The 27,963-nt window shown below is 38.9% G+C and overlaps 1 protein-coding gene across 1 annotated transcript in view; it reads left to right on the top strand.

The window, feature by feature from the left end:
• LOC136866572 (glutamate receptor ionotropic, delta-1) overlaps positions 1-27,963 on the top strand; it is a 295,948-nt gene that overhangs the window by 80,014 nt on the left and 187,971 nt on the right. Inside the window, exon 3 of the mRNA XM_067143663.2 lies at positions 18,222-18,307. Within this exon, the coding sequence (XP_066999764.2) occupies positions 18,222-18,307 (86 nt within the window). The remainder of the gene's footprint in view (positions 1-18,221; positions 18,308-27,963) is intronic.

The following is a 27,963-nucleotide window of genomic DNA, read 5'->3' as shown; positions in this document are numbered from 1 at the left end:
TTGTTGATAATTTAGTAAGAGTGATGTAACATTAAAGTAATCAGTCACGTGTCCTTGTTTGTATGCAAGTAGAATTTGTTTGATAACCTGTGCTGGTGTAGTAACTGCAGTAGTGTGCTAACGCCTACTGGTCTGAGGGAGAGGCCTGTTTCAACTTGGTTCGTTAGCTGAAAATAATAATAATAATAATAATAATAATAATAATAATAATAATAATAATAATAATAATAATAATAATAATAATAATAATAATTATAATAATACCTGTCTAAGGTCAGAAAGTTTCTAGGAACGACTTTCCCTCTGAGTTACACTAAACAGCATGAAGTTCCAGGCCGCAGTTCCGGTAATAGACCTCGTGCGAATGGCGATATTTTACCTGCTGGCGCTCCTAGCGACAACTCGCACAGAACATTCATGTGACGACTGTGTGTAGTGGCTTGAGCGGGAGAATCAAGCGTGACAGTGAAGGAAGCTATTTAAAGCTGAACTGTCGTCGTCCATAGAGATTTGTGTGGACTTTCTGAATATTCGTTGGGATAAGTCATATTTCAGTAATCACATATTCCAGGTGAAAGAACGATTGGGAGAAGAAATATCCAGCTTCTGTTTGAGGGAAACGAGCATTAATCAAACGCCTTATGCAGTTAAACTTACAGTAATAGTTACCTTTCTCTTTGCACCATAAGTCATATGTATATACAGACTATTAATTTCAAACACAACTTTAATATACAGTACACGTTTTTCGTGTCCATTGCCGTTGTAAATTATTTTTTCATTAATTAATGCTAGTCTTATTTTAACATTTAACAGATCGATTGCAACAGGAATATTCAGCCAGCCGAGTGTGAATGCAAAGCAAGCCTTCCCAAATGCTGTAAGCACATTGCTGCGTTTTGCACTTGTATTAATACAGAAAGAGATTCTTCGAAGATTTCCTTTCTGCAAGGAAAAACCTAAAAATTTGCCGCAGAATATTCTAAAGGTGAACATTTAGGAGAAATGTTCAAGGACAGATTAAGTTTGTAGCGTACTGGAAAGTGAGGGATTTGAAACATTCAGCAAAACTGAACTATATGAGAAAATTAAATTTATAGACTGTGCTTTTACAAGAATTTTGAAGGCCGAGTGTGAAGTGAATCCTTAATTATCTCCAATTCCACTGTTGAAGCTATCGTGGATGATGCTGTAGAACAGAGCGAAACAAGACATTTACTTCAGTGTCTTTAGCAATTAGACCTTCAAAACGTTAATAAACTGTTTAGATGCTATGGAATAAATTACTTGTCAAGTGGCAATATATCAGTAGTGCCAAACAATTATTATGAGTGCACGTTGCAAAATGACGTCCTGAATGTTTATTATGACAACGTAAAAGTCACAAAATCGTAGACGTATGCTATTGCGATTGAGACTAGGGCTCAGTCTAAAAATCCTGCGTGGTTCGATCAAAGAAAATTACACATATCTACCAGCCAGAGTGTACACAAGATCATGACACTGCAGAGTGGAGATTTTAATAAACTGGCAACTCAGCTTCTTATTTCTAAGGACATAAACAGTCGTGCAGTGAGATATGGCAGAGATAATGAACAGAGGGCACTTCAAGAGTTCTGTTTATCGTCCCAATGTTGCGTGTCACAGCTGGGTTTGTTAATAAACGAAGAGCAACCCTAGTAGCCTGGATGGGATGGTGCTAGGTCAGGACTGACGCTCTCTTTTGGAGATTAAGTTCCCTTACTCATGTTGGGAAAAGCTCGTGATTGATGAGAACATGCGTAATGTTCCAAATTTGTATCTTGACATTGGTGGTGATATCAAGTTAAGGAAACTCACGTATATTACACCCAGGTACAGGCATCATTGTATATTTTGAACCTCAACTCCCGTGACCTTTTTGTATATTCATCATCATCATCATCATCATCATCATCATCATCTGTTTACCCTCTAGGTTCGGCTTTTCCCTCGGACTCAGCGAGGGATCCCACCTCTACGCCTCAAGGGCAGTGTCCTAGAGCTTCAGACTCTTGGTCGGGGATACAGCTGGGGAGAATGACCAGTACCTCGCCCAGGCGGCCTCATCTGCTATGCTGAACAGGGGCCTTGTGAAGGGATGGGAAGATTGGAAGGGATAGGCAAGGAAGAGGGAAGGAAGCGGCCGTGGCCTTAAGTTAGGTACCATCCCGGCATTCGCCTGGAATCGAACCCACCTCTACTCAGTTGACCTCCCGAGGCTGAGTGGATACCGTTCCAGCCCTCGTACCACTTTTCAGATTTCGTGGCAGAGCCGGGAATCGAACCCGGACGTCCGGAGGTGGCAGCTAATCACACTAACCACTACATCACAGAGGCGGACTTGTGTATATTCTCCAAAGGAAAGTGTGAAAGTGGGTGTCTCCAGAAAAGAAGAATTCCTTTCAAATATTATTCTCATGGCACGGAGGTTTTATTTCGAACATTACCTTCCGCTAATTTTCAAGCGTTATGCATAGTGTTACACTGATACCATACTCATGCATAGATTTTACTACTTTTCAGACATTTCAAACATGATATAATTTCTACTTGAGTTAGAAGTAAAACAAATTAAAAAACCAGTGAACTAAATTGTAATCATGTACAATTCAATAATTATATAATCATGTTTAAGTTTAGGCCTTTACCTAAAAGATACTGCTTTAATGATCGGAGGACTGAAGTTCACTAAGACACCTATGATACGAACAATTGTGTCTAAATGAGTTAGGTACCAAATGTGTGCTTATTGTTTGGGAATACGAATAATTTCGTTCCAGGAGGACAATTTCTAGAGGAATAGTTACATCCAACCCCAGAACAATTTGTTCTACTCTTTGTGGAACTTTCTTCCATCTCGAACTTCATTTCGTTTCTCAACAAACGCAGCCTGATAATCGCGTTGCTTCACTTCACTGACGAGAGCAAGTCACATGAACTATTCGAGCAACTTGCCGCCAGAGCGCAGCAACATCCATGCGCACGAGGTCTATACTGAAGGACAAATTCCCAAACCGGGGAGATAAAAGTTGTTTAGGGACATTATCTGTGCACATTTATTGTATATACAGTATGTATGCTGTAATTATTTCTGTTGTAAATATTTGTATAGTTTCCTAATAAAGAGGGTGACTCCTTGCATAGGCCGAGTTAGCCCATTATGTTATCCGCACAAGCCGAGGTTTGCCAAATGGATGTAGTAATGATGTTAATAATAGTAATAATAATAATAATAATAATAATAATAATAATAATAAGAATGCCGGGCTGAGTGGCTCAGACGGTTAAGGCGCTGGCCTTCTAACCCCAACTTGGCAGGTTCGATCCTGGCTCAGTCCGGTGGTATTTGAAGGTGCTCAAATACGACAGCCTCGTGTCGGTAGATTTACTGGCACGTAAAAGAACTCATGCGGGACTAAATTCCGGCACCTCGGCGTCTCCGAAGACCTTAAAAAGTAGTTAGTGGGACGTAAAACAAATAACATTATTATTATTAATAATAATAATAATAATAATAATAATAATAATAATAATAATAATAATAATAATAATAATAATAATAATAATGTCATCAAATGACAGGAAATCAGATGAAACTTTAGGTCATTCGCTTTATCGTAAACCCACCCCTACTAATAGACATGTGCATGCGTCCTCTCATCACCATCCTTGCCAAACGCGTGCCGTGCTTAAAACCCTCATCAGCCGAGCATGGGAGGTTTCTGAGGAGGATAAATTAAACGGTGACCTTGAGTTCCTAATCAGAACATTCCTTGCAAGGGCTAGTCAATGAGACAGATTGACGATGTGCCACATCCTAAGACAAAAGACAGATTTTCACGTGATTCTCGTCCTTGGAGACTGGCGTTCTTGCCATACGTACAATCTGTCACGGGTAGGATTGGCAATATTCTCAGAAGTCACAATATCAAGACCATATTTAAGCCTAATTGCTTGAGAACTGTTAAAGAGCAGGGATGGCAAACGTTTCCTGACTGGCGTGTCAGTTAGGGTCTCGTTTACTGCTTTTTACTGTCCAATGTACCACCATCACGAGCCCTTCATTTGACTTCATTTCGGTATTAGATTGCGTTACATATATATCCATTCCACTGAACGTTTCTTGATTTTATTTTGCAAACGTCGCTGAGAATTACATATTTATACAGGTAAATTTTAAGAACGAGGTATATTTTTGTTTTAACGTAATACAATTTATAAAAATTATGGCCACAGAATTAATTGGATATAAAAGCGTAATGTTAAAACGTGGTATGTTGCTAGATTTTCGACCTATTCATTACATGAAAAAACATTAAAATATGTGTCATGTTGTGTGGCGTGCTGTGAAAGTCGTGTTAGGGTGTCACCTTGTGCCACGCATATCATGGGTTTGCCCTCCCTGGTACTGGAATATATGTGACTCCTTGCTGCTGTGGATAGGTTTATGTTGTCCAAACATGTAGCAAGGTAGCAAAGAGGGGTAAGGAACATCGCAGGCACTTACGTCTTTGTCAGCCAGAGCAGTCTGCTGTGGCAGAGCATGCCATACATAATGACCATCAAATAATTTTTGATACAACTTCCGTCATTAAAAATAGAAACATTATATATCTGGAATTTTTCGTGAGGTCCGCCTCTGTGGTGTAGTTGTTAGCGTGAATATATGCCACCTCCAGAGGCCCGGATTCGATTACCGGCTCTTCCAAAAATTTGAAAAGTGGTACGAGGGGTGGAACGGGATCCACTCAGCCTCGGGAGGTCAACTGAGTAGAGGGGGATCGATTCCCTCCTCAGCCACTCTCGAAGTGGTTTCCCGTGGTTTCCCACCTCTCCTCCAGGCAAATGCCGGGATGGTACCTAACGTAAGGCCACGTCCACTTCCTTCCCTCTTCCTTGTCTATCGCTTCCAATCTTCACATCCCCTACAAGACCCCTGTTCAGCATAGTAGGTGAGGTCGCCTGGTCTTCCTTCCCAGTTATATCCCCCGACCCAAGGTCTCACGCTTCAGGACACTGCACTTGAGGCGGTGGAGGTGGGATCCCTCGCTGAGTCTGAGGGAAAAACCAACCCTCGAGGGTAAACATCTTAAGAAAGAAAGAAAAATGACAGAAAGAAAGAAAGAAAGAAAGAAAGAAAGAAAGAAAGAAAGAAAGAAAGAAAGAAAAGAAAGATCATTCGTGAGACGACAGAAATTGCTAACCACCCGAATAATTTTAACAATGGGAACAGCTGTAAGTAGGTCACAGCTACCCTCCATATTTAACTCGTCAACATCTTTCTCCTTGACTCTGAATGCCCTGGAACTATATATCTAACAGGGTCTGTCTATCTTGAGTCTGGTTACTATGAAGTGACAGTTCCCAATAACATCTTTGTTATTGCTCTGAAGATAATTCTGGCTGCAAGTTCGAAAGGCCTCAGCATATAAGTGATATATTAGAGAATATGTACCATAGCAATAAATTACTGTATAGTTTAATTATATATTATAATAGTTTGTTAGTTGGAATAAATCTTACTTTTCGAAAATGAACAAAACCACTAGCATGTGATAGCGATGGTCGAATGGTCTCTCTCCTGGTTGAAGATTATCCACCACGGTGGGGGGTAATATATACTAACATTATTGTAACATTTCAGGAATTGCAATATCTTTGCATTTTTTTCACTACGTTGAAATCTAACTCCACATGTCACAGGGGTCCCGGGTTCGATTCCTGGCAGGGTCGGGAATTTTAACCATCATTGGTCAATTCCGCTGGGACGGGGGCTGGGTGTATGAGTCGTCTTCATCATAATTTCATCCTCATCATGTCGCGCACCCGGCACTAGAAGTCATACACCACTTCATCTAACTCCATGTAATGATTTAGGTTATAATAGACGAATACGCTCTCCCAAGTTCGTGGTCATCCGTGATTGGGGGAGAAGTGTATTAATTAATTAATTCATTTTATAAGTATTACGCGACCGAACATCTCCAGAATGATACATTATAATTACTTACAGAGTTTGGATTCAATTAAGCGGGAAGCAAGATCACGTCACGTGAGAGTGACAGGTGACAAGGCAAAAGTAACTAAATAGAAAGAGACCTACGAAGAACTGTGTGGGACATGCATGTGCAGTTTGCATGACGAGTTATTTTGATGATTATCACAAAACAGTTTATTGTGCAAGAACAAAGTGTATAATGCAGTGCGATGTCATGTGCGCTGTCGCGTGTGCAGTTATGGTACTTTTTTAGTTTCAAAAGTAAGTGCAACGGGGAAATAATCCTCTATTAACACTAACCAGAGGAAGAAAGACAGAGAGGTCTAATCCTTTGAAAAGGGAAGGTCGCGGCAAAAGCAAATGAAGACATCAGGGACCTCATACTGGTGGGCTCGGCAGACAAGATGTAACCAAGTGAGGTCAGAAGGAGAGATGGAAATCAGGCGTCTGACACAAATAAATGGAAGCATTGCCAGATTGAGATAGAGATACTTACGGTCACAAGTTAATGGCCCGGTTCGCATTTTAGTTCCCCTTGTGATAGGCAGTACGCCGTACGAACAAATATAGAGTGTAGCTGAGATAGTCGAAGGCAGTGTTGCCAACTTATATTTTCAAGATCCGCTAAATACTAATAAAAATCCACTAAAAATACGCCAAGAAATCCGATCTCAAAAATGAGCGATAAAAATGAGCAATAATAATAATAATAATAATAATAATAATAATAATAATAATAATAATAATAATAATAATAATAATAATAATAAGAAGAAGAAGAAGTAAATGTCTGCACTCATCTGATCTGTGAGTTTCACAGGGATTAACCCCTGCGTGCGAGCCGGCGAGATAAAACTTGTAGGCGTTTTACTGCCGGGTGCAAACTAGGTGAATCCCTTACCTCAAGGGCCACACACAGAACAGGCCAGTTCATTAAACGTTCTTCCTTCATACCATAAATATAAATGCTACTCTCTCATTATCTGGCGTCTTTCGTCAACTAAGAGATAAGTAACCTTTCCTCACGCATTACAAATTTATGATACCACGATCTCATAACACTAAATCAAAATAACATGTTTCCTCATGTGACTGCTAGCTCCTGACAAGAAATACGGAATAGCTCGGAGACAGACTGGAGTGCAAATTAAAAAAACCGTAAAAATGGGTAAAACACTAAATTCACCTAGAATTCAGCCAAAAAGTTCGCTGTCGCTAAATGATATATTTCTCCGCCGATAGTCTTCTAATTCCGTCAAATTTAGCGGAAAATCCGCTGAGTTAGTTCGTTCTACTGCCTCATTATTGGACCCCTACCTTTAGATGGTAATAGGTTAGAATTCAAACTAATTTGGCTCTTCCATAATGTAGAGATAATTCTGTCCGTCAATGACAGCGATAGTGAGAAAACGAGAAGGTTGCCTCTCACGACTACGGCTTTTGTACTTTTTTAAAGTTCCCCTCAGCGAAGTCGTTGTTGCATATTCTCCATGAAATGAAATGGCGTATGACTTTTAGTGTCGTGATGTTCCGAGGACTCCGGCTCGCCTGGTCGGGTCTTTTGATTTGATCCCGTAGGTGACCTGCGCATCGTGAAGAGGATAAAATAATGGTGAAGACGGCACATACACCCAGTCCATGTGTCAGGGGAATTAACCAATTATGGTTAAAGTTTCTGACCCTGCCAGGAATCAAACCCGGGACCCCTGTGACCAAAGGCCAGCACCCTAACCATTTAGCCATGGAGCCAGACCATATTCGCCGTGGTGACGTATGTACACAGCTATATCTATCCGTGTAACGTCGACCTGCGAACATCCTGGCTTCTCTTGCCTTCCACAGATAACCTATATTTGTGAGGGTAGAAATTCAGTATGTGGAGAGCATAAATTTTACAGCATCATAAGGGATGTGAAATGTTACAATTCTTATGCGGAACACCTTGCAGAGGAGAGACAGTCAGAGACCCACCCGCCAGAAGTACACGCTGGAGCAATTCCATTTACTAAGATATGATAGGATACGACGTCTTTCCCAGAAAACGAGTGAAATGCAATCCGTTGCCAACCCGCGCACAATAAAATCACAACTTAACAGGCGGGTAATTATTGCGGGGGGGGGGCATGATTAACATGACCACAGGCATTTGAAATGAGGAACAACTATTAATGCAAACATTCCTATATAATAACAATATTCACAAACAGAGAAAAGCAGAATGTAATGCAGCTTGTATATTAAATACTGTACATTCTTGGAAGAGTCCTATGCACGGAGTTTTCAACAATATTTCAAGTAAACAGAAAAATAGCACTTGATTCATACAGTAAATATTTTGAGGGAATATTTTATGTACGAAACTATCGAAATTAATCACAAATAAAAAAATTAGAACTTGCTTCATAAATACATTTTCTTAATAAATATCCTATTATCACATTGTCTATTATGCATTTCATGATACGAAATGTGAAAAGCTCTACCACCAGATGTAACGCCTGAACAGTCTCCATTGGGAAATGTAGTTCTATGAAGGAATGCCCGCTTTCTAATCTCATTTCATGATATAAAACCGTCTACAACCTTCACCAGATTTAAAGCACTAGCAGCCTCTGAAGACTACTAATCTCTACGTTTTGGGGGACATAACATATAAATGGAGAATTTTTGGAGGGGGGCACTTTGTCCCCCTTAAGATCAATTTTGGGAAGAAGAAAACGCCTTGCCCCCACAAAGTCTGCGCCACGGCAACTAAATGTAATCTGTAATGAACAATAATATTTTATTGAACTTCCCTCAATGTAGGGGAGAATGGAGTACGTGTGCACCCTCGTGTCAGAGGGAAAGTTGGTCTTGAACACGAATTCCGCCACGTAGCCGGCATTGTGAGCTTTCTTTCTCCCAAAGCACGGAATGGAGTTCTCTATATTTTGTGTATACTGGTGATCTGTTCTTTGGCACTCCTGCTGTTATCGATGAATTGAATGGAGTGATTTACAGGAAGGTGCACGAAAACTTCCTTTTCCAGGCAGTCGTAAGCCTTCCAGCAATCGGAACTAATGATTGTATCTGGCAATCCACTCTTTAATCATCCGAGCAATGTCTCATCGAGACCCTACCCAACCAGAACAAATTATTCCTTAGTCATTAGCTCCACGTAACGAACGGATATATCAGTGTCATATTTCCGCCACTATCTATCATAGAATGCGCTGCTGTCACCGTACGCAATGCTAGAGGCCTAACAGCCGTTTCCGTCCCCAGATCTTCTTTGCCTGATCCCAGTCCAATGGTCTTTTCTTCTCCATTCTTAATCCGTTTACCCACCAGGGTTGGCTGTCCTTCGGACTCAGCGAGTGTTCGACCATCTACGACCTCAAGGGAAGTGTCCTGGAGCGGGAGACACTAGGTCGGGAGAAACAACTGGAGAGAAGGACCAGTACCTTGCCCAGGTGGCATCACCTGCTATGCTGAACAGGGGCTATGTGGATGGATGGGAAGTTTCGAATTCGATAGGCAAGGAAGAGGAAAGGAAACGGGCGTGGCCTTAAGTTAGGTACCATCCCGGCAATTGCCTGGAGGAGAAGTGGAAAAACCACGTAAAACCTGTTTGAGGATGGTGAGGTGGGAATCGAAACCCCCTCTGCTCGCTTGACCTCCCGAGACTGAGTGGACCCTGTTGCAGCCTTCGTACCACTTTTCAATTTCTGTGGCAGAGCCGGGAATCGAACCCGATCCTCTGGGGGTGGCAACTAATCATGCTAACCACTATTCCATAGAGGCGGGCTGGATTTTTCACTATCCTAATCAATCCTGACCAATGGTTTGATCACTAACCGTCATGATGAATTACTTCATCTTTTGAATGCGCTGCTGTCACCGTACGGAATGCTCGGTCAGAGTCCAAGCCAATCCACTAGTTCGTAAATTCAAACGTAGCACCACCGCACCAAACAATGTACTACTAGTTCTTAAGGCCACCACACACAGAAAGCTAGGCTAAGCTAAGCTAAGCTGCGCGGTGTTATGAAAAATATCGCTCCCAATGCATTTAAGTACGATGACACACACAGGCCGCTATGCTAAGCTATCCTATGCCAAGCTAAGCTGAGCCAAGCTAGACAGATCGCTAGGCAGGAGATTTTCTTGGCTGTAGCTGACCTAGCGCATGCGCTTCTCATTTCTGAGCAGTTGTTCTGGCGGGTTGTCCTGTGTGTTTAGTCGTGTCCTGTGAGTCTCTTCTGGTAGTACTTCGTTATTTTAATACAATGGATAACAGGTCAAAAGACGAGCGATCAATTGAGGAGGTGAAAAGATATCCCTGCCTTTATGATACGTCATCAAATTATTATAGAGACTTGACAAGAAATGAAAACTGTTGGCAGCAAATAAGTACAGTACTTCAAATTGATTGTAAGTAGGCTAGAATACATTTTTCACATGTCTTTACGCACACTATTTACAATTTAGCAGATACGGTTGGAGTGCCTGTTCTGTAACCGTATGCCATATTGTTAAATATATGAACAGTTACCAAGAACGTGAAAGGTAAAGTAGTAACATATATTCTTTTAGGTAGAGATCTTAAAAACTTATGGAAAAAACTGAGTCTGTTTTAGGGAGGCACTAAGGAGACAAAAAATGAAGGAGTGGAGATTCCACAAACAAATGGAATTCCTTCTGCATTATACAGTGAAACCTCGGAATGCGAGTAACTTGGTCTACGTGTGTTTTTCAAGACGAGCAAACATTTTAAATAAATTGTAACTTGATAAGCGAGTGAGCTTCCGCAATACGAGCGTCACGTGTGCCTACGTTTTCCCCTCCCCTGTGCCTTTAATGCTCCTGCTCATCCTCCAGGCGTTGAAGCCTTGAGGACGAGTTACTGGAGGAATTCAAGTTCGTTAAGGGTAAGTTCCTTTCTCCCAACACTATGCCAGCCTATGGATCAGCAAGTCATTTCGAACTTCAAGAAGCTATTCACTAAAGCACTATTTCGGCGATGCTTCGAAGTGACCGAAGGAAGAAACATTACCCTCCGTGAGTTTGGGAGAAATCATTTCCCCATCGTAAACTGCCTGAAGATCATTGATAATGCCGTCCGACTCGTTGGCTGAATGGTCAGCGTACTGGCCTTCGGTTCAGAGGGTCCCGGTTTCGATTCCCGGTCGGGTTGGGGATTTTAACCTTCATTGGTTAATTCCAATGGCCCGGGGGCTGGGTGTTTGTGCTGCCCCAAACATCCCTGCAACTCACACACCACACATAACACTATCCTCCACCACAATAACACGCAGTTACCTTCACATGGCAGATGCCGCCCACCCTCATCGGAGGGTCTGCCTTACAAGGGCTAGAAATAGCCACACGAAATTATTATTATTATTATTATTGATAATGCCGGAGTTGGAGTCACCAAGAGAACTCTCACTTCCGCTTGGGGAAAGCTGTGGCCTGACTGTGTTCTTGGACGTGACTCTGAGGGGATTGTTGGTGACAATGAGCCGCCGATTGTCGATGAAATTGTGCTCTTAGGGAAGACTATAGGGCTGGAGGTGAGTGATATGGACATTCAAGAACTGGTGGAAGAACGTAGCCAGGAACTGATGGACCTGCATCGCGAACAACAGGAGGAGGTTATGGAGGAGATCTCGTCCGGGGAAGAGGAGGAGGTAAAGTCAGTGGAATCTCTCACTTCAACTGAGATTCGGAAGAAGTGAAAAATGTGGGAAATGGTGCAAACGTCTGTAGAGAAACACCACCCGAATAAGGCTGTAGCAGTGCGAGCGATGAATGAGTTCAATGACAATGCAATGTCATATTTTCGTGAAATCCTCAAAAAGAGGCATTGTCATTGGACAGGTTCCTCGTTAATGTTGCATGGAAAGAAAACAATTCCAGTAAGTCAACAGACAGGAGTGAATTCCGTTCGTGAAATTCGTGCTACACAGTAACTTTTCTCATGTCATCTCTTGTCTCCCTCACACCAACAATGATTCAGTGGTTTTTTTTTGCTATGGGCTTTACGTCGCACCGACACAGAAAGGTCTTATGGCGACGATGGGATAGGAAAGGCCTAGGAGTTGGAAGGAAGCGGCCGTGGCCTTAATTAAGGTACAGCCCCAGTATTTGCCTGGTGTGAAAATGGGAAACCACGGAAAACCATTTTCAGGGCTGCCGATAGTGGGATTCGAAACTACTATCTCCCGGATGCAAGCTCACAGCCGCGCGCCTCTACGCGCACGGCCAACTCGCCCGGTTGATTCAGTGGTAAGGTAAAGTGCACTTTAATTTGTTTTACGTTATATTTTGTTTTAGAAAAGGTATGCGAATAAATATTTTTGTGTTGTGGACGAATCATCCGCGTTTCAATTGTTTCTTATGGGAAAACTTGCTTTGATATACGAGCGCTTTGGATTATAAGCATGTTGCCGGAACGAATTATGCTCGCAATCCAAGGTTCCACTGTATTTCTACTAGAAAGTGAGCTGTTATTTTAACGCAGTATGACTAATATTCAAAATATTTTTAAAATATTAAAAATTTATGAAGTAATAAGTGAATTTGTATATTGAGTATATTATAATTTGAAACGCATGTAATTCATTCGAGGTTATAAGAAAATGAGAACGTCTCGATTTGTTTTGTTTTGCAGCTAAGATATTTATAAACATTTTAGTAATTAAACGAACAGAATGGATAATTGTGTTTGAAGCACAAAGACTAGGACAGTTCGAATATGCTCATTCTTCATGTATCATTTCTTAATATACGTTTGGATGTGTGTTAATAGCTTAATTATGCTTACAGCACACATTCAAACATTGACAGGCAGAAAACATATCGAGGTCAAGAGATAACTGAAGTAGCCACCCAGATGACTGATAGTCAGCAATGTGATGACCTACATTCCTTATCATATATATGTGATTCACCACCTGTTCCGTCCGCCCCCACACCTACACAATCTCAGCCAGTCGAACACCTTCGAAGAAAAAAAAAAGAAAGTCATGCCACCGAGCAGTAGTGCAGAGAGAGTAATTGATTATTTACAACAGCGAGACAAATAAAACTGCTGCCTAGCATAGTTTTGCTTAGCTTTTAATTCGTGTCATAGCCCAACATAGCTTGGCATTGCTTAGCGTAGCTTAGTTTAGCTTTCTGTGTTAAGGTCAAGAGTTGGCAGCCCTGTGCACCGCACGATCACGACCATCGCGAGACGTCAGCGGGAAGGAAACAAATGACAGTGCAATTGCGCTTAGATATCGGCGATGGAAATCTGAACTTGCTTAACCTGGTACCAGGACCATCTCACCTCAACTCTTCATCTTTCAATGAAATGAATGACTCATTTGTTTCCATTCTGGAGCTTCATCTCTTTCGATGAGCACCAGATGGAGTATACCACCAGGTGGTCATGCCATATCTATATGGTCCGACAATGTGGGTAGCCGACTGGAATCCTGTTCGTTGATAATATTTTTGCCATCATAATGTTGGCCGGCAGGGCAGTGGAGGTGGTGTTATGCAATTTCTAACCACTAGAATGAGTGCCAATAGCCTGGATTAAATTCCAAGCCTCTCCGCAGTGCTCTATGACGCTGTTGATGGTGACAGTTGTATGTAGCTTTCTCAAGAGAGCGAAAATCCATAGATGTCAAAGTACAACTCTCGATATGACTTGTAAGGAAACACTACAATACCTGTTTTGATTCAATTTGAATGCCGTATAAAAACTTTACAATGACTTTATAGATAGTTATTTTGAATGTCGTAGACAGGCTTGCAGTATGTTTGACTAAGGTTTTGAAATAATGTAAATGTGCCTCGGATGGTGTCAACGGAGTTTCACGAGATTCTCCTCACGGGCACAGGCATTCGCCGAGCACCGGTTACAATCGTTTTCTATTCAACATCAGGCTCTTATTAATATAACGAGAATCCATTCCACTTAACTATGTAGGGCTATGCTAATTCTTAACTTAGAAAAAATGAGAATATCGAGAATTTTAGTTTCTTTGGAAGGATATCCCAATTTAATTAAACTTTCGTAAAATAAATTTAACAATGATAATGTTTGATATGACAACATGTTTGGAAAATAAGAAAATTAAATTAACATTATATGCTTTGTTGGTTTTGCTCGTCATAAAATTAATAATACATTGGCGATTGAACCAACTTTAACTATAATTTCTATAGTTTGTAAATCAAATACGAAACTTGCTAAAGGATTGATTATAAAAATTTAAATTATTATATTACTCTTTAACTGTCCGCCAATAACAAAATAATAAACATTTAACTTCTTCTCTCATATTTGTCATTCATTAATCAAAGATCTTGTCCTCCCATATTCCATCAATATCATAATTCATTGCCTGACAACTTGAGTAACCCATAATAATCTATGTCCACTGGTGTCGCTTCTTAATAATCTAATCATATGCTATTCAGAGAAACTGTATTTAATTCCAACAAATACATTCAATCATATGACAGAAACAGCACACTCCTGGGATCTTTTGTTCTCCCGCACCTAAATATTCAACATCTAGCTACTAACATCATTAAGAGATAAGAAGATTTTGAACCGATCCCACAGCATCTGGCCTTATCCGAAGATTTTCCTGTAGTATGAACATCTACTACTGTCTACGAAATTCGAATACTACAAAGCAAATGCTCAAAATAATATAAGTCATGCACTGCATCAGGTGACGATAACATCGTTTAAATATGAAACATCTCATTACTTCACATTAGTGTCGTTTTGTATTGAAGATCCCATAACAATGATCATCCACATAAATGGGTAAAATCCGCCTCCTTACTGTGCCATGGATTAATATTCTGACGTCATTTAAAATACTATCATCCAATCTTAGCGCTAGTCTACTTTCAGTACCATTCAAAACTTCCATGATGAACATCTTATTTACTATTTTCAACCTTAAATTCATTGAAATTCTCGAAGACTACACTACAATTCCGTTATGCTTATTTTCAAGAAACCACACTATTACAACAACCGCATTTATCACCATAACAGTCTATCGACGATCCTACCATTCACGATTGTTTATCACCTGACATCCGCACCATGCCTTTCATAATATTATCCATCCAAAAATATACAAGCACATGTCCGAAGAAACTATCTCATAACCAAACACGTGTCAGAACCATCTTAACATTAACCTGGCAAACACAATTGTATCCCATTAAATCATAGACGTCACATGAAAATTATCCTATAATAAGACCTCAGCACCGACATATATTAATCATTTCTCATCATTTCACAAGAATTATCCACACAGTAACTAGTATGTCACCTCAATTACAATGACAGTATCTCTTGAACACACGGACAATATTTAGAAAATCCGAAGTAATTACCACGATTGCGTGCCTATTACTAGTTGAATACTGTACGGGGATCTATAACTTCAACATCTCCATATCAGGGAATTAACTACTATACGCAGACATTATGAAATATTTGTGATGATCACATTGTGTTACTCAACCATGTCACCTTATGACAACATTAAGAAAATCTACACAACTACAATGCATTCTACATGATAGAATAGAGGAAAGACAATATCTTTGGGTACTTATCGTTAACGGATTCAAGTAGATCATATCCATCTTCTCAGTTGCTTGAATATCAGATATTACTATCATTCCACATAATTCCAGGCCTGTCAGGACACCGATCGTGATTAAGCCTGCATGATTGTCTTAACTGAAGTCTTTCAGTGATAATCTTTCACCTTCGTAGACATTCTGACCTGAACACACAGTATTCCAGTGTTAATCTACAACACTCGCCTGGTCCCCTTATGTTAATGTATTTCTTTTCCTATTACCATACAATAATTGCTCATTCTTATAATTTAGATCAGCTTCCTTCTTAACGTGTAGCAGTTTTTCTTTTATACGACATTCAATCACTATTTCTACCATATAAAACAAAATCATATTTTAATATTTCAATGATAACATTGGTTCGAGTTTTCATAATTCCTAACAAATCGCTGGTCTGCAATTTCCTGTTCATCTGTTTTTGACATTTGAGGAATGACTTCTGTGACAGGATTACTCTCGTAACTGAGAATTCACGCAAAGGAACACGCTTAACTATTCGCTTTATCTTCTTAACATGTACAATCGATTATTTTATAAACGCCTTCAGGATCACTGAATTTGCATCATTCAAACCATTCCATGGCCTCCGCAGTATATGTCATTGCTGGACCTGAATGTCACATGTAAAGAATTGCTTTATTCTACCGCTGATATGTAATCTTTTCATTTACTGGTTTCCGCTTGAATACTAGATAATACGCTTCTGGATAAAATTATCCGAAAACCATGGGGTTCTGAGCTTATGAATTTACACATTCATCCCATTTTCATCAAATTTTTCTGTTCAAATGGGCGAGTTATCTCGGCCTACAGACATAGCTGGACGTATAACAGCTGGACGTATACTTCCGTATAATTTCCGTTGATTTCCTCGTTCTCATAAACTTCAACGGTTCTTCTATCTCTGATCCGGTTACCATTGGAAGGTTATAGTACTAGTCCTGATACGCCGTACCCCTAATGTTTATACACATCTTATACCGTAACCGTTGTGCAGGGTAGCGTATACGTGTTATTCGTTTCAATGATTCTGCATTCTAACCTATTACCGCCTAAAAATCCGGTCTCTATTTATTATTCAGCATACATTTTACCAGGAACTGGTTCCTTGTCTCTGAAAGCAAGTTCTTTGATTTTCCAATTGATATTTCAAAATCGTACAAAAACTACAAAAAAGAAAGTAAGAAAGAAAGAAAGAAAGAAAGAAAGAAAGAAAGGAAGGAAGAGAGAAAGAAAGATAGAAAGAAAAAAGAAAGAGACGTAGACCATAATATGTGTACCATGTTTCCAAGTTTAGTTGATCACTGCAACAACACATAATTCCACCAGATCAATCATTTTCATCTAGATCTGGTACTAGCCAACACACTGACCACATTTTTAAAAGCCAGGTTCATAGTAAGGTTGTTTTTAATGTTAACATTGATGCTTTCACGGACCGTAATTTTAGAAATGGCAAGTATCGGCTTTTGGATTCATTCCGTGTCAAGAAAACGTGGTTGAGCAAAGTTCTCTGCGAAACGTAAAGTGTTTCACCTTGTTTCCTTGACACGGAATAAGCCCAAAACACCACAGTTATTTTTATTGATAGATGATGGTCACTTTGAATCCATGCCAGAATGATTACAAACAGGGAAGTATTTCCGCACATTATGAGATCAAAGAACCAGTGAAATACACAAATACACATTGCAAATTCTTTACATACATGAGATTCGATAATAATAGTAGCAAGGAATGTCCATGCCAGGTCATCGTGGGTCAAGATGGCGGTATAACCACTTCACATCAACTTATCCTTAAGAGACTATTTTCACCCCTCTCGAATATAGTTCTACTTGATGTATCAAGCTCCTGTCTCCTATTAATAGCGTTACACATAGTTGGTAGGTGGATTAGGGAAGGTCAATGAAGTATTGAGTGCTGAGTGTGGGCAATGTGGAGATGGTCTTTGATTCTGGAGGAGCGGACAGGAACACGGAGAGAGAAGAGTGGGACAAGATGCTCCGAGCGTTAATGCCCATTTAAGATCCCGCGGAGGAAACTCAGATTAGCCACCTGACGCCTGATGTGCAGCGTTGACACATTTATTGTCCTTAATACCTACTGGGTAGACCCATATCTGAGCTTTGGGTTTCTCTTCCTAACAATTGCAGCAAAGAAGGACACTGCTCTACCTAACTTGTTAATATTGGAAGGGGAGGCTGTTGTCAAAATCGGAGAGCAGTAGTTCAAGAGAGGTTGATGATCGTGAGGAAGAAGTGACGAATAACAGTGGGATCAGAAAATTCTGTGAAGCGGTAGAGAACACCTAGTAATTTCATAGCCTTGGATGTATATGTTTCTATGTGGTTCTTGAATTGTTAGTTTGTATATTCAGTTGTCTTCAGTCCCCAGCTTTTTATTTAAAAATTTACCACTCTGGGCTCGAGTCGAGCGTAAACCCTTTCCTGTTCCTACCTTATTGACCGTTGATCATAAATGATCATCCTTGTTACATCGCTAGCGCAGATCCCTTGACTACTATATGTTTCATTTTTTACAGTTCGAGACTCGAATGGATATGTGGGCTGTAATCTAAGACAACCAAAGCTGCTGGCTGGCAGAACGATCAAGATTGTCACATTAAAGGTAAGTAATTCTTGTATTACATCACGTGGCGACTTTTAACAATGGAGACATCTGCATGTTTTCTTCCTTATAGTAAAATAGAAGAATATATAATTAAATATTTCATTATTTCACCAAAAGAGGTTAAACTCGAATTACAGAAGGCGTACATTGCATTGCATAAAATTGTTACTGACTAGCAAATGTACCCGTGTTTCGCTTCGGTATTCTATTTTGTATACGGATTTCTACGTAAATTTACTGTACACGCGGTGAGTGAGATTTTATTTAGTTGCATGTCTCTTAGCGTTACCGAAGAAACACGATGGGGAGATCCACATACGTTCTTTCCCGAGTAAGATGCGAGTTGTGATGATAACGGCAGGGTCACTTGCCTACTGCCATTCTCAATCGAGTTGGGAAATTTCATTATAATGGCAGACCCCCTTTCTTGCTTCCATACACATTCTAGTTGAGGCGTTTTCATTATAATGGCAGGCATATTCCCTACTGCCAGTCAAAATTAAGTTTTGTTGTTATTATTGTAATGACAGGCCCCTTTGCCAAAAGGCAATAAACTTAATGCCAGTCACATTCGAGTCGGTGAGTTTCGGTTATATTAGCAGGCCACTTTGTCTAATGCCAGACACATTTCAGGTGGATACATTTGTTTATAATGGTGGGCACGAATATCTACTGCCAAATCCAATCGGGTAGGGGATATTTTAACAAAATTGCATGCTCCTCCGCCTTCTGCTAGTCAAATCGAGAAGGAAATTGTTCATTACAACGGTAGCTCCTCCGTACTATTGCTAGTTACACGATAGTTGGAGATTTAACAAAACTAAGAAAGAAACCAAAATAGACATACTATAATACAACAAAAATATTCGAGGGAAATACACTAGAATATGAAAACAATCACTAATGTTATATTCATGGTTCCATATACACTGAATGCCTCAACTGAACACACTGTACGTATGTCAGATAATAACGTAATTACTACACATATTCACATATACTGACAAGATTACATTTTCTAGTCAATAACAAAATTTGTAATCCGAGGTGAAACTTTATTTGCAATTTAAACCTTAATATCCGTCGATAATGCAGGGATGAAATCTAAACTATAGTTGATTTGGCGAGTTTATTGTGCATCAGGCTAATTCTTACTGATGGCGAACTTTTATAATACACGTTTTTTGGTATTTTGCAAACAAACAGATCTCGATTTCGTAAGTTTCCTGTTCTGGCACTAAAATTAATCTGATGCAAGAAGCCACTGTTTTCCGACATTCCATTAACTGTTTTATACAAAAACACCAGATTTAAGGTTTTCCATCTCTCTGCCAAGCTAACGTAGTTGACTATATGATTTATTTGCCTTAAATTCATATATATTATTGTCTTATAATATAAGTACCTTAGACAACATTTTTGAACTTTTACGAGGCTCCCTTCCAATGATTGTAATTTGGATGTCAAATAACAAGCATATTCCAACTTACTGTGGACCAAGATTTTGAATAGATAATTGATGGCTTTAACGCCTGTAAACACTTTATTTGCTCTAATAACAAATACGAGAATTCTGAATGCCGAATTGACACAGAAAACGATGTGCGGCTTAGAACACATGTCATGTCTTAAAATAACTCCCAGGTCTTTGATTGGCATAACTGTTTTTAAGTTTGTTGCATGCGCTGTGAATGTATAATCGAATGTAAACTTTGCTGATGTAAATACAAGCTAAGAACATTTGTTTATATTTAGTGCTCGCTGATTTTTAGCGCTCCAGATATAAGCACGGTCGATGACTTCTCGTAACTTTGTCTGTCTTGTGAACTTTTTATAATTTTGTAGATTTTAAAATCATCCGCATATAATTGATATATTGAATGTTTTATTCTTTGCTTAAATATTTGATGAATATTATAAACATTGATGGGCCTAAATTTGACCCTTGTGGAACGGAGTCAACTATGAATTCATAGGATTCACACTGATTGTTAAAAACTTATTGTCCTCTACCATTCAAGTATGATGAAACCAAGATTAATATCAATTCACAGATACCAAAATCGGAGAGTTTTTTAATTAATACATCATAATTTAATCTATCGAAGGCTTTCGCGATATCTGTAAAAATACAATCAACACGGCTGCTATCATGAAATGCAGTAATTACGTACTGTACAAATTGTATTAAATTGGTAATGGTCGAGCGATTAGGAAAATACCCATGTTGTTTCTCCATTATGTAGCTCTGAAAATGTCTAAATATTCCATACATACATACATACATACATACATACATACATACATACATACATACATACATACATACATACATACATACATACATACATACATACATACATACATACATACATACATACATACATACATACATACATACATACATACATACATACATACATACATACATACATACATACATACATACATACATACATACATACATACATACATACATACATACATACATTATCATTATAGACTGTTATGCCTTTCAGCGTTCAGTCTGTAATCTTCTGAGAATTTACTAAATGTCGCCACAATCCTCGATTTGCAACTAGTGTTGTGGCCTCATTTAGTTCTATACCTCTTATCTTTAAATCGTTAGAAACCGAGTCTAACCATCGTCGTCTTGGTCTACCTCTACTTCTCTTACCCTCCATAACAGAGTCCATTATTCTCCTAGGTAACGTATCCTCCTCCATTCGCCTCAAATGACCCCACCACCGAAGCCGGTTTATGCGTACAGCTTCATCCATCGAGTTCATTCCTAAATTAGCCTTTATATCCTCATTCCGAGTACCCTCCTGCCATTGTTCCCACCTGTTTGTACCAACAATCATTCTTTCTACTTTTATGTCTGTTACTTCTAACTTATGAATAAGATATCCTGAGTCCACCCAGCTCCCGTAAAGCAAAGTTGGTCTGAAAACAGACGGATGTAAAGATAGTTTCGTCTGGGAGCTGACTTCCTTCTTACAGAATACTGCTGATCGCAACTGCGAGCTCACTACATTAGCTTTACTACACCTTGATTCAATCTCACTTACTATATTACCATCCTGGGAGAACACACAACCTAAATACTTGAAATTATCGACCTGTTCTAGCTTTGTATCACCAATCTGATATTCAATTCTGTTGAATTTCTTACCTACTGACATCAATTTAGTCTTCGCGAGGCTAATTTTCATACCATACTCATTGTACCTATTTTCAAGTTCCAAGATATTAGACTGCAGGCTTTCGGCACAGTCTGCCTTAATGGTCTTAATGACCAAGTCGTCAGTATAGGCTGAACTGCTTACTACATTTCCACCTAACTGAATCCCTCCCTGCCATTTTATACCTTTCAGCAGATGATCCATGTAAACTACGAACAGCAAAGGTGAAAGATTACAGCCTTGACTAACTCCTGTAAGTACCCTGAACCAAGAACTCATTCTACCATCAATTCTCACTGAAACCCAATTGTCAACATAAATGCCTTTGATTGATTTTAATAATCTACCTTTAATTCCATATTCCCCCAGTATAGCGAACATCTTTTCCCTCGGTACCCTGTTATATGCTTTCTCTGGATCTACGAAATATAAACACAACTGCCTATTCCTCTCGTAGCGTTTTTCAATTACCTGGCGCATACTGAAAATCTGATCCTGACAGCCTCTCTGTGGTCTGAAACCACACTGGTTTTCATCCAACTTCCTCTCAACGACTGATCGCACCCTCCCTTCCAAGATGCTAGTGAATACTTTGCCTGCTATACTAATCAATGAGATACCTCGATAGTTGTTGCAATCCTTCCTGTTCCCTTGCTTATAGATAGGTGCAATTACTGCTTTTGTCCAATCTGAAGGTACCTTACCAACACTCCACGCTAATTTTACTACTCTATGAAGCCATTTCATCCCTGCCTTCCCACTATACTTCACCATTTCAGGTCTAATTTCATCTATTCCTGCTGCCTTATGACAATGGAGTTTATTTACTATCCTTTCCACTTCCTCTAGCATAATTTCACCAACATCATTTTCCTCCTCCCCATGAGCTTGGCTGTTTGCAACACCACCATGATGATTTCCTTTTACATTGAGAAGATGTTCAAAATATTCCCTCCACCTCTCCAGTGATTCCCTGGGATCTATTATGAGTTCCCCTGAATTACTCAAAACACTGTTCATTTCCTTTTTCCCTCCCTTCCTAAGATTCTTTATTACCGTCCAGAAAGGTTTCCCTGCTGCTTGACCTAGCCTTTCCAGGTTATTACCAAAATCTTCCCATTACTTCTTTTTGGATTCAACAACTATTTGTTTCGCTCTGTTTCTTTCATCTACGTACCAATCCCTGTCTGTCTCGGCCCTTGTTTGGAGTCATTTCTGATAAGCCTTCTTTTTACGTTTACAGGCTGCTCTCACTTCATCATTCCACCAAGATGTTCGCCTTTTCCCATCTTTACACACAGTTGTTCCTAGGCATTTCCTTGCTGTTTCTACTACAGCATCCCTGTATGCCACCCATTTCTATATCCTGAACCTGCTTCCATTGCACATAATAAATTCAAATATCTTTGCGGGTACGCATACAATTATATCAATCACTACTGATCTGAATTTAGGGTAGTCGTCCAGGTGTCATTGTAGTGCGGATGCCAAATAACTGAAGCATATTCCGACTAGCTTTGGCCCAAGATTTTGAATATACAATTGATGGATTTAACGCCTGTAAACACGTTAGTTGCTCTAATAACAAATACCAGAGTTTTGAATGTCGAATTGACACAGAAATAAATGTGCTGCTTAGAATAATGTTATGTCTTAAAATAACTCCCAGGTCTTATATTAACAAATAGGGGTTGTAGTAAGGATGTAAAGGAGAGGGCATATAAGTCTCTGGTAAGACCCCCAGCTAGAGTATGGTTCCAGTGTATGGAACCCCTCTGTTGTTTTGTTAGCCTTTTCTCAAATGATTGCAAAGAAATTGGAAATTTATTGAACATATCCCTTGGTAAGTTATTCCATTTCCTAACGCCTCTCCCTATAAACGAATATTTGCGCGAATTTGTGCTCTTGAATTCCAACTTTATTTTCATATTGCTATCTTTTCTAGTTTTAAAGACACCACTCAACTTATTCGTCTACTAATGTCATCTCACCACGGACAGCTCGGAACATACCGCTTAGTCAAGCAGGTCGTCTCCTTTCTCCCAAGTCTTCACAGCCCAAACTTTGCAACATTTTTGTAACGCTACTCTTTTGTCGGAAATCGCCCAGAACAAATCGAGCTGCTTTTCTTTGGATTTTTTCCAGTTCTCGAATCAAGTAATTCTGGTGAGGGTTACATACACTGGAACCATACTCTAGTCTTACCAGAGACTTATATGCCATCTCCTTTACATCCTTACTACAACCCCTAAATACCCTTATAACCACGTGTAGAGATCTGTGACTTCGACTGGAGCTCGGTGTATTCTTTTGAGAACGCAGAACTTGCAGTGGATTTCTTCTACACCTCACTCTAAAAAGTTTTGATGTATATATTAACAAGAGGAATTTCATTCAAACATCCAAATATCCCGTATGGTTTACACACGATATTATCCGAACTCTATAGCGAAAAAAAAGGGAATGTGTCACAAAGAGCAAGTGCACTTAGAAGTGAACTAAAATCTAAAATAAACATTGCACATAAAACGTATATTCTCGATTTAGAAATTGGAATACAACAAAATATAGTAATTACTGGACACATATGGGAAGTAAAAGAGTATCACGACTAGGTAGAATTGCCTACATATATTATAATGACAATAGTTATGAAACTGGAAACATTGCGCAACGATCTTCGCAATATTTCTCGTCGGTGTATACCAGGGCGGACTTTAATTATAATATCGATCACACGGATTTGTATGAGATTCCTGTATTACCAACTATGGATATGATCAATATTACTTCTATATCAGAAGATGAGGTGAAAAGAGTCATTAATGGAAAAATAAAACTTTAAAAGGCAAGCGGCCCCATATAACATCCCGCCTTATACAATAAAGGGGTGTGCAGAAATACTAGCTCCTCAGATAACCTTCATTTTCAATATTTAATTAAAGTCGTCTTGTCTTCCTAAAAGGTGTAAAATATAAAACAATTACACCAGTTCCAAAGGTAGGCAGTTATGAAAATATATCTAACGCCATTGCAAAAGTATACGAGCATATACTATATTTTAAGATCTTTAATTGCATTAAGGCAGTTATTTCAGATTTTCAGCATGGATTTTTACTAAATCTTATGGGATTTACTCAGACACTGTATGATGTATTTGATAACAACGGAAGAAATGACATTGCCTACACAGACTTCTAGAAAGCATTTGATAAGGTAGATCATAACATTTTTTTCAAAAAATTCACCAGTTTTGGTTCCGTGCACCAGTTTGGGTTCTCGAAACCATTACTCCAAATGTAATGTACAAACCTGAAAGATCGACATTAATTTGTGTCTTTTAAGGACAAAAACTCAGACTACTTCATTAGTTAGGATCTAATTTGGGTCCCCTTTTACTTTCAGTTCTGATTAATGACTTGCCGAATAATGTTTGTCATGCCAGTTGTTTGCTCTTTGCTGACGATGTAAAAGTAAATAAAACTACACATTTCAAGAAGGATGAGCTGCAGCGAGACATTGATCGTGTTGTACTACGGCGTGATGTGAATCATATGTAACTTTTACCAGGACAATATAAAGGTCGCCATACTAAATTGTCTCCGGAAACCTTCAAAGTAGTTAGTGCGACGTCTTTCTTTCTTTATTCGAATCAGAAGTAAAATAGAATAATACTACATTTAAAGGAAACAAACTATGTACAAAAATATATACAAGTAAAAGGTCTACAACAATATATGTCATACAGATGTCACACCTATTCGGCCCAAAATTTGGTCACTTCAAGGGCATTTGGATTGTCCAGCACCAAGTCTTCCATTGTGCAGTTTGATGGGCACAAGGGACAACATAGCAGATGTTCAGTTGTCTGAAGTTCACGACAGTCACAAAAGGCCGTTGTCGATGGGGAAGTTCTATTTCTGTAGATTCGCTCTGGTTCTACGCACTCCAGTTCTAAGTCTGTTTAAGGAACTCCATGTCAACCAGTCCTCGGTGTGACTGGGAGGCAACACTTCCCGTGGTTCCATCCACTTCAAAAGGTCAGGGGTCTTTTGTTTCCATTTGGTAATCCTGACTTTGTCCGATGATCATTCCAGGTGTTCTGAAGATGTTAAAAATGCTTTCCTGGAATTCACTCTTCGTTGGGCAAGTCGGTATCCAAAGAGTGGATGTAAAGGCATTAGATTTGTTTTAAGCCTCTCGTTGTTAGCAGAAACCTCTCTCCTGACGTAACAAGGAGCAATACCGGCAAGGTAATTCATTTTCTCAGTGCGACGTAAAAAAAGCCATAACAATATTATTATAGAAAGAGTTTCGACAATAAGAGACTTAGGAGTAATATTTGGTGAAAAATTAACTTTCAACTCCCATATTACAAAAATAACAAGCGATGCAAACGTATGATCGGGTTTATAATAAGAAGTTCTAAATTATTTACTCAATTATCAATAGTTGTTCTGTACCTTACTAGCCTTGTTAGGAGTAAATTAGAATATATGCATCCGAAATTTAGGACCCGCGCTGAAAGGAACAAATACGTGCTACTGAAGTTGTTCAAAGCAAGTTTGTTCGGTATATGCATTATAAAAATAATAAGATATTTTATCCTTTTGATACATCAATACGTCCAAAACGTTAAGCAAAATTGTAAGCATTAAATTTAATTCCATATGATTGTTTAATTGTATCTGTCTTTATGTTCCACGAGTTAGAGCTCGCAATAACACAGTATTTCACGTTCAAAAATCCAGAACATCTCATCACTTGAATTCACCATTTAATAAAATGCTACGTTTTTACAACACTTTCTGAAGGAATAGATTTATTTTTAGAATATCACACTCTCATTAATACACGAATAAAGGCCTGTGTATTTAATTTATAAATTCAGACTTTTTAAATTAATCAGTGCTCTTTAAGGTATGTATTATTATATTCACTTATTACGTTAGTTATATCTTTCTTAATTACTGTATTTTAATGGTATAGAAACATCCTTGATGTACTTTGGTTCGTTATTTTTCCTGTATATGTATCTTATTCTTTTCATTCTTCTTCATTGTCTTTATTTTATTACTTTTTATTTTGTAATTAGATTTATTTACATATGTATTACAAGTATTGTTGTGTTACTGCTTGCGTACATTCAGAGAGACAAATAAATAAATAAATAAATAAATAAATAAATAAATAAATAAATAAATAAATAAATAAATAAATAAATAAATAAATAAATAAATAAATAAATAAATAAATAAATAAATTCGTTTACGGCCATTTGAGACCACGTTAGGTAACAGTTACATGTTTCTGGAAGTCTTCTTCACAGCCCAAAACTTTAGGATCCTTTCTCTGGCAGCCTGTCTTCTTTCTTCCGTCCAACCACGGTTAAGTTTTGGTTCCTCATGGAATCCCTGTAATTTGTCGATCACTGACCTAAACTTTGTTCGGTTTGAGATATCTTCTGAATTTAGTCCCACTTGTTTGATGTCCTTTCTCACCACTCTGAACCATTTGTCCGACATTTTAGGTCTGGTGTCTAGTATTGTGAAAATCCTTTTCGTTATTCTCTTCTCATTCATTCTAAATAAATGCCCATAGAATTTATGTCTCCGTTTTCGCATGGACTCAAATAGCCTTGCATTGTCACGATAAAGTTTTTCCCAATACTGTCCATCCACGATTATTGGACTCATTATTTAGCGAAGGATATTTCTTTCGAATTTCTCAGCTTCTCTCAGTCCTGCTCGCCCCGTCATTTGGAGGCATTCACTAGCGCACAGACATTCCATTTTAATCACTGTATTGTAGTGCCTTAGTTTAGCTCGTCTGGAGATGGTTTTCTTCTTGTATTCTGTATAGGTTATGTCCTACTAAAAGCCGCAGCAATCTTCTCCCGTCTGGTGGTGTTTGCTTCTCTTTCATTAGTTTCCAATTGCACTATTTCACCCAGGTACTTAAAGCTATCAACTCTTTCTATTTTACCGTGTTCTGTCTTCAGGTACCGAGGGGCTATTTTGATGTATGTTATATATTTAGATTTAGCGAAAGAAATCTGTAGTCCTCCCTTTTCTGCTCGTAGTTTTAGTACATTCATCTGGTCTATTGCTGTGTCAGTATTCCTAGATAGCAGCGCAACGTCATCAGCAAAGGCAAGGCAATTAATCATGACAACAATTTCTGACCCTACAATGTATACTTGGTTAAATAATCCTTTCCCGTCCAGTTCCTTTTCCGATTCCCGGATAATCTTCTCCAACACACAGCTGAAAAGAATTGGTGACAGTCTATCATCCTGTCTGACCCCTGTTTTAATTTCGAACTGCTTGGAGATTTCTCCCATGAACTTAACTTTCGAATGTGTCCCAGTTAAAGTCTTCTTAATAATTGCTGTTGTTTCGATTCCAGATTCCACCAATATATTTTATAGCAATTCCCTGTCGATTGAATCATACGCCTTCTTGAAGT

Source organism: Anabrus simplex, chromosome 3 (assembly GCF_040414725.1).
Source record: "Anabrus simplex isolate iqAnaSimp1 chromosome 3, ASM4041472v1, whole genome shotgun sequence".
In the NCBI taxonomy this organism is placed as follows: domain Eukaryota; kingdom Metazoa; phylum Arthropoda; class Insecta; order Orthoptera; family Tettigoniidae; genus Anabrus; species Anabrus simplex.
The sequence above is the reverse complement of the archived record's forward strand: the minus strand, read 5'-3'. Positions and strand labels throughout refer to the sequence as shown.